General features: G+C 47.2%; 1 protein-coding gene across 1 annotated transcript in view; it reads right to left on the reverse strand.

Moving 5' to 3' along the window:
• The window catches only part of LOC136628589 (tetraspanin-33-like), an 82,682-nt gene that overhangs the window by 27,031 nt on the left and 43,356 nt on the right, over positions 1-12,295 (reverse strand). Inside the window, exon 6 of the mRNA XM_066604618.1 lies at positions 8,471-8,599. Within this exon, the coding sequence (XP_066460715.1) occupies positions 8,471-8,599 (129 nt within the window). The remainder of the gene's footprint in view (positions 1-8,470; positions 8,600-12,295) is intronic.

Genomic DNA, 12,295 nt, shown 5'->3' on the forward strand with positions numbered 1-12,295 from the left:
TAGGACTGGGGGCTCCCCCAGAAGTACCTGGCCTGGCTCCAGGAGGGCCTTTGCTGGAAGTCCCAGCAGCCGAGGTCCCGGAGGGCCGCCGTCCCTCATCCTGGCTAGCCCGACGGCCACCTCGGGTGGTCTCCAGGAGGGGTGCAGGAGACACATCGCTGCGTCTCCTGCTAGATCTCCTCAGCCCCTCCTGGGTAGCCGGTTGCGAAGCATCCCCATCCTCCGCCGGCTGGCTCCGGAGAGTGGGGGTAGTAGTCCTCCCTCTGGCCATAGCCCAGGACCTCACTCTCCCCTGGGTAGGAGAGAGCAAAAGTCCCAAGCCCTGGAGGAGAAGGAGAGGAGCTTGGAGCTGCAAGCACCTGCTCACAAGTGAACCACACCCTGCAACTGTAAGTGAAGGGGTGTGTCCCTGCAGTCCTATGTCAAAGCACAGATAACACAGTGAGACGTACTACTATAATGATGTCCCTGCAGTCCTATGTCAAAGTACAGATAACACAGTGATACGTACTGCTATATTGATGTCCCTGCAATGTTAATTTGTTCTTTACAGTTGTGTTTTATATTCATACAGTATTGTTATTGTTTTTGGTATTAAAGACCAGAGTTATTCTCTATTAAATGGAGTTTGGTGTGTTTTTTTTTTGGACTGTCTAGAACCAATTATTTGGATTTACATTAATTTCTATGGAAATAATGTCCTCAACTAACATTTTTTTTTTAGTAAAGTCCATTGCTTCCGGACGGATTAATGACGTTAGTTGAGGTTCCACTGTACTTGCTTGGTAGTATGTGGGGCTACCCCTGCAAACTGGGTGTAGTGTACAGCATATAAGTCAGCACCCCAGCATTAGTGGATTGCTGCAAAAAAAAGATTGCAAATAACCTTGCAGCCAATGAACCCTCACACAGCCCCATTGATAAAAAAAAAATATGGGTCTCAGAGACAAAAAATCAATTTGTGTTTTCAAAAAAGCTTTTTTTTTAAAGCAGTAAAAGAATACAAAAAACTATATGAATTGAGTATCACTGCAATTGTACTGAGCTATAGAACAAAGTTCATATGTCATTCTTACTGCAACAGGAATGCCCTTGCCCCCGCACCCCCAAAAAATGGCAGTGTTGCAATTTTTTCTTCATTTCACACCACTTAAAAATGTTTAAAAGTTTTTCAAACATAACATGGTACATTAAATAGCACCATTACGATATAACTTGTTCCACCAAAAAAAGCCCTCATATAGCTATGTTGAAAAGTTATTGCTCTTAAAAAGAATGGCCGAAAAAAAATTATTAACCCCTTAAGGGCCAAGCGCTGTAAATTTAAGGCGCTTGGTCCTGGGGAGTTAATCCTGGCCAATAGCAAAATTATGGAGCAGGATTACAGCCTCTGCTACTTCAATCAAGCAGAAGCAGGTCGGGTTCTCAGCTGTTAGTTACAGCTGAGATCCCGAAGGAGAAGGGGGAAGCGGGTTTTACCCGCTTCTGCTTTCTTCCTTCCTGGTTACATAGTGCTCAATGAGCACTATGTACTAGGAAGTGAAAGTGTTTCTTCCACTACGTGACCTGGCAATTTACCGTGGATTTACCCTGTTAGAACAGAGCTGCAGGGTCCTAGCAGACCCTGATCACCTCTGTTAGCGACAATTGTCATTACAGGGGGAGGTTTTCCCCTGTAACTGGGACACCTGTGGATGTAGCTCCTATAGATGCCCTAGCTACAGTGGAAAAGTGTAATAAAAAAAATCCATGTGAATGGCCCCCAGAGGTCTTCTATGATATCATGGGGGGTCATAGATGGTAAAAAATAGTTACATAAATACATAAAATAAAATTACACAAAACAATAAAGATATGCATTAAAAAAAGAAAATAACCAAAAGCCGACGCCAACCAAAACTGGCGCTGTATGCGCCCTGAAATCCCAAACCATACATATTATATATCAAAGTGTCCAGAACAAAATGAGGAACCCATTCCTCTAGTAATTCACTCTAAAATAAAGTAATTAAAAAAAACTACAAATGTTAAAAAACATGCCTTTAAACCTTAATAAAACGTAAAAAAAAAGGAATAAAAAGTCAGTGGAATAGATATTAAAAAATAGCTCTATTTGTCACGGAAGAAACAAAAAAAAAATGTAGCAAAAATAATTTTAGCAGCTGAAGGAAAAAAAAACTAGAGCAGTAAAACCACCACATGGGTAAGCGCTGAGCCAATCAGGGGGCTCACACCCCCTTCACACCCACTGCAGGCCGGCCACGCGGAACTCCGGCTGCCGGGAGCAGGTGAGTATGTATATATTTTTTATTTTAACACTTTTCTGGATGAATTACAGGGAAGGGCTTATATATTTAAGCCCTTCCCAACAATTCATCCCGCGCACGCCGGCAGCCCATTGCTTTCAATGGAGTCGGCTGTATTGCCGGCTCCATTGAATTCAATGGGCAAACATCGTTCTTCTCTGCCACAGCTGTTACAGCTGTGGCAGAGAAGAATGATTTGTCTTCTATATGTTCTCAATGGGGTCGGCGCTGCTGCCGCCGGCCCCATTGAGCGCATATAGTGAAGAGAACAGGAATTGCAGATCGCAGATAGGTGCGATCTGCGATTTCTGTTCTATAATTTATCAGATGAGCGCATAAAAAGCGCTTATGTGTCCGATACCATTGCAAAGCAATGGTTTTAAAAAAAAAAAATCGCCGGACGCATGCGCATGCGCAAATTGCGCAAAAAAACGCCCGTCTGACTAAGGCCTAACATGGAAAAACACCAGAAAGGTTTTGCATATCCAAGCGATTTTTTCACATTTACAACTGCAATATCTTAAATATGTGCAAACATAATATAGAAATTTTTGCTAAGATTTATATTTCCACCCGTTTACTTTATTTTGGGTGCACATTGGAAAAACTTTCGTTTTTTTAACCATTTAGGAGACGTACAAATTTAACATTACTTTTTAGCATTTTGAGGAACACTTTGTTTTCCTACACCAAGCCAAGATTGGAAAGGCTCATGAGTGTCACAATAATAGATACCCCCACAAATGACCCCATTTTAAAAACTACACCCCTTAGTGTATTCACTGAGGGATGTTATGAGTATTTTGACCCCACAGTTTTTTTTCAGGAATTAATTCAATTTAGAGGAGAAAAAGTAAAATTTCATATTTTTGCAAATCTGTCATTTTAAAGACATATTTTTTTCCTATAGTTTACATGAAAATGAGGATTTACACCCCAAAATAGATACCCCTGTTTCTCCCGTGTTCAGAAATATACCCATTGTGGCCCTAATGTTATATCTGAGTCCACAATGTGGCCCAAAATGAAAGGAGTAGTCAGTGTCTTTCAAAACAGAAATTTTGCTTGAAGTCCTTTTAGGCCCCATAGCACACATGTAGAGTGCTTGAGCGCCGAAAACCATAGAAAACCCCCACAAATGACCCCATTTTTAAAACTAGACCCCTTAAGGAATTTATCTAGGGGTGTACTGCATATTTTGACCCCACAGTTTTTGAATGAATTCAAGCGAAGCAAAAGGAAAAAAAATGTGATTTTTGTTTTTTTGGCAATTCTGTCATTTTAAAAACAGCTTTTTTTGTACAGCACACATATAAATGAAGACTTGCACCCAAAAATGGATACCCCTGTTTGTCCCGTGTTCAGAGACATACCCATTGTGACCCTAATCTTATGTCTGGATGCACAACAGGGCCCAAAATGAAAGGAGTAGTCGGTGGCTTTCAGAACATAGATTTTGCTTGAAGTCCTTTTAGGCCCCATTGCCCACTTGTAGAGTTCTTGAGCGCTCAAAACCATATAGAACCCCCACAAATAACCCCATTTTGAAAACTAGACTGCTTAACGAATTTATCTAGGGGTGTACTGTGTATTTTGACCCCACAGTTTTTGAATAAATTCAAGCAAAGCAAAAGGAAAATATTAGGATTTTCGTTTTTTTGGCAATTCTGTCATTTTAAAAACAGCTTTTTTTGTACAGCACACATATGAAGGAAGACTTGCACCTCAAAATAGATACCCCTGTTTGTGCTGTTTTCAGAAATATACCCATTGTGGCCCTAATCTTATGTCTGCATGCACAACGGGGCCCAAAATGAAAGGAGTAATCGGTGGCTTTCAGAACATAGATTTTGCTTGAAGTCCTTTTAGGCCCCATTGCCCACTTGTAGAGTTCTTGAGTACCCAAAACCATAGAGAACCCCCACAAATGACCCCATTTTGAAAACTAGACCCCTTAACGAATTTATCTAGGGGTGTACTGTGTATTTTAACCCTACAATTTTTAAATAGATCTAAGCAAAGCAGTAAGAAAAAATTACGATTTTCATTTTTTGGGCTATTGCGTCAATTTAAAAACTGTTTTTTTTGTACAGCACACATATAAATGAAGACTTGCACCCCAAAATGAATACCCTTGTTTGTCCCGTGTTCAGAAACATACCCATTGTGGCCCTAATAGACTTACAGGACACATGGCTAGGCCTACAATGAAAGGAATACCCGTTGGATTTCAGGGTACAACTGAATAAATTCCAGGCCCCACTGCCCATTTATAGAGCCATTGAGCGGCCAAAACTATAAAGAACCCCCTCAAATGACCCCATTTTGAAAACTAGACCCCTTAACAAATTCATCTAGGGGTGTACTGCGTATTGTGACCCCACAGTATTTGAATGAATCTAAGCAAAGCAGAAGGAAAAAGTTACGATTTTCAATTTTTTTGGCAATTTTTTAAATTTAAAAACAGTTTTTTTGTACAGGGTACATAGGAATGAAGACATTCACCCCCAAATGGAAACCCAATTTGTCCCGTGTTCAGAAACATACCCATTGTGGCCCTAATTTACTTACAGGACCCATGGCAAGGCCTATAAAGGAGGGAACACCCGTTGGATTTCAGGGCACAACTCAATAAATACCAGGCCCCATTGCTTATTTATATGGAATAAAAATTGACTCCCTATAAATCCCCCCCCCCCCCCCCCCCCCACACACACACTCCGTGCCCTTTTCGGTGTTTGCAAATCTTAGATAAAAGTAATAATGTGAACTGTGTGGTATTTCCGAAGACAGGAGTAATTACGGAGGCTGGTTGGGATGGATACATGGAGCAATAAAACTGGTATCCCCCCTCCTCTCATGCGGGTATGGGGTGTTAAAAGTGGCGCTCTGTGAGTCTCCGTAAGCTTGATGAGGTGCGGCGGTCTCACACAGAAGACGCTCAACAAGGTGCTCCTGGAACTGCAGGAAGGCGAGCGTTCCCGGGGCTTCTTGTAAAATACGTATTACTGGTAGCGGTCTGAATAACGCCAGGCTCACGCAGCCGTAGGTGGAATCCGCTTGCGGAGGCCTGCAGCGGGTCCCAGCTGTGAGCCCGGCTGCGACCCTGCGTACGGCCGCGTAATGTACTTCGCATAACTGCCTACTCACACAGGCGGTCATGCGCAGTACAAATTTTTTTTTGTTTGTATTTCCCGCATCGGCGCTTAGCAATGACACGGGTACCCGCAGCCCGTACACAACGTAGTTGCGTATGGGCTGCCGGTATATCCATGACCATGGAGCACAATGGGCTCTATGTTGCGGATATCCGCGGTAAAATAGAACCTGCTGCGTTCTCTTTTCTGCGAGTGGATTACGCAGTTCCGACCCGCTAATGTGAGCTGAATTGTGTAATCCAATGCGATTGATCTGCGTAATACCGCAGATCAGACGCATGTGGAATCCGTAATTCCTATCCGGTCATGTGAGACCGACCTAAGGTAGATCTCTACCTTTTTATCACGTGACCGGGGACCGCTCAACGAGGCCACCCGTCACTGCTCCAGGCTCTCGGAGACCGTTGGTCGCCAAGAGCAAGGAAATTTTAAGTTTCCTGGGCTCCCCGACTCCTGCGCATGTGTCTGGTATTTTGCCGGCGGTCACATGTGCAGAATTCGGGTAAGTTCACGGATGAGGATCGAGTCGGGGTGCAAATACGGAGGCCTCCAGTAAAAAGTTTCATCTCCTCTCACCAATCGCATCGGTGAGGGGAGATGAAACTAACTTTTTTTTTTACTTTTACGTGATCGCCATTATTGGATAACGGCAAACACGTGATCAGGAACTGCTCACCGTGCCCCCCCTGTGAAATTTCCAGGCTCTTGGCTAAGTTTTGTAGCCAAGAGCAGGGAGATTTTAATTTATCCTGGCAATCCACGGCTTTTGCGCATGCGTCTGCCGCTTTGGCGACGGACGCGTGCGCAGAAGCTGTGGTAAGGTCCGCGGATAAATCCAGGGGCCTTAGGTACGTAATTTCATCCTCCCTCACAGATATGATCCGTGAGGGGAGATGAAAGGTAAGCGTTTTAAACTTTTTTTTTAAACTTTTTTACACTTTTTTAAATTACTTTTTTACACTTTTTTTTACTTTAAATGATCACTGCTATCCTTTGGATAACAGTGATCATCTCTGCAGTGACATCCCTCTGCTCCTGGCTACACATGGCAGCCAGGAGCAGAGGGATTTTAAATTTCCCGGGTCCTGAGCCCCTCTGTGCACACGCCGGACACCGCTGAGGACCGCCCCTCTGTGCACGAAGACCGGGACACCGCTGAGGACCGGGGGTGAGTATTTTCACCTCCCCTCATGGATCCGATCCATGAGGGGAGGTGAAATTAAGCTTATTTTTACTTTTTTAAAAACTTTTTCGCGATCGCCGCTATCCACTGGATAGCGGCGATCGCGGGTTCGGGGACCGCTCGCCGCGGTCCCTGGGGACATCTCCTGGGGACATCTCCTGGTTCCCGGCTACCTTCAGGAGTCGGGAACCAGGAGATTTTAAACTCCCCAGGGTTCCCATTCTTCTGCGCATCCGCGTGACGTCATTCGTCTGGCGCGCATGAGCAGAAGAGCCGCGCCAGGTCCCGGAGGACCCATTCATCGTGGCAGACATCGGGGAAGCCGGGTGAGTATTTTCAGCTACCCTGATGGATCCTATCCATCGGGGCAGCTGAATCTTTAACTTTTTAAACTTTTTTTTTACACTTTATTGCGATCGGCGCTATTCATTGGAACGGCACTATCCATTGGATAGCGCTGATCACAATGCCGGGGGGACTGCCCGCAGCCCAGGATGACAGCTCCATGCTGTCGGCTACCTGCGGGCACAGCCAGCATGGAGCTGTCACATCAATAGCCTATGGGGTTTTATTCTCTGTAGGACTCATGTTTTTACGTCCTCAGAGAATAAAGCCCACTTGGGCAGGCCGTAAAAACACTATGGGCTGGTCGTTAAGGGGTTATACACTTTACTGAGTGCAGTGGCCCAGTACCACCTTCTCCTTCAAGGCCCCAAAGTGTAGTTAAATCAGCCACTCAGGTACCGTAGATAACACCTGCGTAGGGAACTGTTCATAACCTGATTGTCTTTGTGACGCCAGTGCCTCTTTCCAATGTAGAGTGTAAATAACAAAGTCCACAGACAAAGGAATAATTTTTCCAAAACTGGAGGCACACGGTTTTACTCTTTACTCTTAATTGAAACGGTGCAGTTCCATTACATAGTTTCAACAGTCTTAAGCAATAATATGCAAACACTTGTTTTCAAGTTCTTCCCTCACCAAGTTTATATCAAGAAGTCACTCTCTCTTTTGGTGCATCCACAGTCTAAGTTATCTAATGGACCCCTGTTTAAGTGCTCCCGTTGCAAAACTGGGCACACATCTCAATACAGATCTTCTCTTAAGTATCTCGATATTCCCCAACTCTAGCCACACAATCTCAGACGTATGGAAGAACCATGTGCATGCCACCGCCGACTCTGGGAAAACAGGATCTGCTCTCTGATCTCTCCCAAGGAAAGGCCTTCCATTGCTGCAGGGGGGCGCCCGGGACATGGCACAGGTAAGCTCCAAGACCCCTGCCTCCTCACACAACTTTTTTTCTCCATCGCATCTCCACTCTCCAACCTCTTCCTTTCACGTCTTTCTCCTACTACTCCACAGGCTAACTCCTCCCCCTATCACCTGACTCACTCCACATCACGCACGCACACACAGAAGGTTAGGAGGGACAATACCCATAACCAGAATAGACTGATACAACACCAGACATTGGTGTTGGATGATATCTGCATTAAAAAAACTAAGAAATCAGCAACATATAGGACATGCTTCAGATCTGAATCCACAATATGCCCTAAAGTATGTGCAACATTTTTTACACTGCATATGAGTGCAATTTTGTAAGACGTTATGCACTTGCATTGTGCTCTGAACACGGCCTTACATGAAACAATGGGCAATGGGGGATTCATTTTGTGGCTGGGAAGTATCACAATGAAAGCAGGGTAAAGATAGAAGAAAAGTTCTAGAACCATATTCTTTTTTGTATCATACACTTAATTAAGAGAATTGCCCCTATAGATCCCGACTATTAAACATCTGACCCCGTCGGAGATTACCTGTTCCTTTTCTTTGATGCAGCAGGAGAACGGCACTCCACATCGCTCTGAACTTGGGTTGGTGTCTGTGCAACGGAAGTAAATGTTTGCGTGCCAGTCTTTGTAGCTTTTAACTCCACAGCATTCAAACTTCAAGACAAGATAGAGATGAGTCAGACAGGTAAGTGTTAGAGATGAGCGAACACCAAAATGTTCGGGTGTTCGTTATTCGTAACGAACTTCCCGTGATGCTCGAGGGTTCGTTTCGAACAACGAACCCCATTGAAGTCAATGGGCGACCAGAACATTTTTGTATTTTGCCGATGCTCGCTAAGGTTTTCATGTGTGAAAATCTGGGCAATTCAGGAAAGTGATGGGAATGACACAGTGACGGATAGGGCAGGCGAGGGGCTACATGTTGGGCTGCATCCTAAGTTCACAGGTCCCACTATTAAGCCACAATAGCGGCAAGAGTGGGCCCCCCCCCCTCCCAACAACTTTTACTTCTGAAAAGCGCTCATTAGCATGGCATACCTTTGCTAAGCACCACACTACCTCCAACAAAGCACAATCACTGCCTGCATGACACTCCACTGCCACTTCTCCTGAGTTACATGCTGCCCAACCGCACCCCCTCCCCCCCACAGCGCACACCAAAGTGTCCCTGCGCAGCCTTCAGCTGCCCTCATGCCACACCACGCTCATGTCTATTTAGAATTGCGTCTGCCATGACGAGGGACCGCAGGCATACACTGCAGAGGTTGGCACGGCTAGGCAGCGACCCTCTTTAAAAGTGGCGGAGCGATAGCCCACAATGCTGTACAGAAGCAATGAGAAATAGAATCCTGTGCCACCGCCATCTGGAGCTGCACACGTGGGCATAGCAATGGGGAACCTATGTGCCACACACTATTCATTCTGTCAAGGTGTCTGCATGCCCCAGTCAGACCGGGCTTTTTAATTCATAGACACAGGCAGGTACAACTCCCTATTGTGAAGTCCCTGTCGACCCACAGCATGGGTGGCTCCCTGGAACCCACCGGCGGTACACAAAAATATCCCATTGCATTGCCCAACACAGCTGAGGTAGTAATGTCGTGCGTAATACAGGTGGGCTTCGGCCCACACTGCATGCCCCAGTCAGACTGGGATTCTTTACAAGTGGACACATGTAGGTTTAACTCCCTGTGGACCCACTGCCTGGGTGGGTGCCAGGAAGCCACCGGCGGTACATAGAAATATCCCATTGCATTGCCCAACACAGCTGAGGTAGTAATGTCGTGCGTAATACAGGTGTGCTTCGGCCCACACTGCATGCCCCAGTCAGACTGGGATTCTTTACAAGTGGACACATGTAGGTTTAACTCCCTGTGGACCCACTGCCTGGGTGGGTGCCAGGAAGCCACCGGCGGTACATAGAAATATCCCATTGCATTGCCCAACACAGCTGAGGTAGTAATGTCGTGCGTAATACAGGTGGGCTTCGGCCCACACTGCATGCCCCGGTCAGACGGGTTCTTTAGAAGTGTACAGATGTATTAAAAACTCAGTGTGCACCTACAGCATGGGTGGCTCCCTGGAACCCACCGGCGGTACACAAAAATATCCCATTGCATTGCCCAACACAGCTGAGGTAACGTCAGCTGTAATGCAGGTGGGCTAAAAATTAATTTGATTACACTGTAGGCGAGGGCCCACACAAATTGCTGTATCAACAGTACTAATGTACATCCCAAAAATTGGCCATGGCCAGCCAAGAGGGCAGGTGAAACCCATTAATCGCTTTGGTTAATGTGGCTTAAGTGGTAACTAGGCCTGGAGGCAGCCCAGTGTAACGAAAAATTGGTTCAAGTTAAAGTTCCAATGCTTTTAAGCGCATTGAAACTTATAAAAATTGTTCTGAAAAATTATTTGAGTGAGCCTTGTGGCCCTAAGAAAAATTGCCCGTTCAGCGTGATTACGTGAGGTTTCAGGAGGTGGAGCAGGAGGAGGAGGAGGAGGAATATTAGACACAGATTGATGAAGCAGAAATGTCCCCGTTTTGGATGGTGAGAGAGAACGTAGCTTCCATCCGCGGGTGCAGCCTACGTATTGCTTACGTATCGCTGCTGTCCGCTGGTGGAGAACAGAAGTCTGGGGAAATCCAGCCTTTGTTCATCTTGATGAGTGTTAGCCTGTCGGCACTGTCGGTTGACAAGCGGCTACGCTTATCTGTGATGATTCCCCCAGCCGCACTAAACACCCTCTCCGACAACACGCTAGCCGCAGGACAAGCAAGCACCTCAAGGGCATACAGGGCTAGTTCAGGCCACGTGTCCAGCTTCGACACCCAGTAGTTGTAGGGGGCAGAGGCGTCACCAAGGATGGTCGTGCGATCCGCTACGTACTCCCTCACCATCCTTTTGCAGTGCTCCCGCCGACTCAGCCGTGACTGGGGAGCGGTGACACAGTCTTGGTGGGGAGCCATAAAGCTGGCCAGGCCCTTAAAGACTGTTGCACTGCCTGGGATGTACATGCTGCTCGATCTACGCACATCCCCTGCAACATGGCCCTCGGAACTGCGCCTTCTGCCACTAGCGCTGTCGGCTGGGAATTTTACCATCAGCTTGTCCGCAAGGGTCCTGTGGTATAGCAACACTCTCGAACCCCTTTCCTCTTCGGGAATCAGAGTGGGCAGGTTCTCCTTATACCGTGGATCGAGCAGTGTGTACACCCAGTAATCCGTCGTGGCCAGAATGCGTGCAACGCGAGGGTCACGAGAAAGGCATCCTAACATGAAGTCAGCCATGTGTGCCAGGGTACCTGTACGCAACACATGGCTGTCTTCACTAGGAAGATCACTTTCAGGATCCTCCTCCTCCTCCTCCTCCTCCTCAGGCCATACACGCTGAAAGGATGACAGGCAATCAGCCGGTGTACCGTCAGCAGCGGCCCAAGCTGTCTCTTCCCCCTCCTCCTCATCCTCCTCATGCTCCTCCTCCTCCTCCTGTACGCGCTGAGAAATAGACAGGAGGGTGCCCTGACTATCCAGCGGCATACTGTCTTCCCCCGCCCCCGTTTCCGAGCGCAAAGCAGCTGCCTTTATGGTTTGCAGGGAATTTCTCAAGATGCATAGCAGAGGAATGGTGACGCTAATGATTGTAGCATCGCCGCTCACCACCTGGGTAGACTCCTCAAAATTACCAAGGACATGGCAGATGTCTGCCAACCAGGCCCACTCTTCTGAAAGGAATTGAGGAGGCTGACTCCCACTGCGCCGCCCATGTTGGAGTTGGTATTCGACTATAGCTCTCCGTTGTTCATAGAGCCTGGCCAACATGTGGAGCGTAGAGTTCCACCGTGTGGGCACGTCGCACAGCAGTCGGTGCACTGGCAGCTTAAAGTGATGTTGCAGGGTGCGCAGGGTGGCAGCGTCCGTGTGGGACTTGCGGAAATGTGCGCAGAGCCGGCGCGCCTTTACGAGCAGGTCTGACAAGCGTGGGTAGCTTTTCAGAAACCGCTGAACCACCAAATTAAAGACGTGGGCCAGGCATGGCACGTGCGTGAGGCTGCCAAGCTGCAGAGCCGCCACCAGGTTACGGCCGTTGTCACACACGACCATGCCCGGTTGGAGGCTCAGCGGCGCAAGCCAGCGGTCGGTCTGCTGTGTCAGACCCTGCAGCAGTTCGTGGGCCGTGTGCCTCTTATCGCCTAAGCTGAGTAGTTTCAGCACGGCCTGCTGACGCTTGCCCACCGCTGTGCTGCCACACCGCGCGACACCGACTGCTGGCGACATGCTGCTGCTAACACATCTTGATTGTGAGACAGAGGAGGAGGAGGAGGAGGAGGGTGCTTTAGTGGAGGAAG

This window comes from Eleutherodactylus coqui, chromosome 5 (assembly GCF_035609145.1).
Source record: "Eleutherodactylus coqui strain aEleCoq1 chromosome 5, aEleCoq1.hap1, whole genome shotgun sequence".
NCBI classification, from domain to species: domain Eukaryota; kingdom Metazoa; phylum Chordata; class Amphibia; order Anura; family Eleutherodactylidae; genus Eleutherodactylus; species Eleutherodactylus coqui.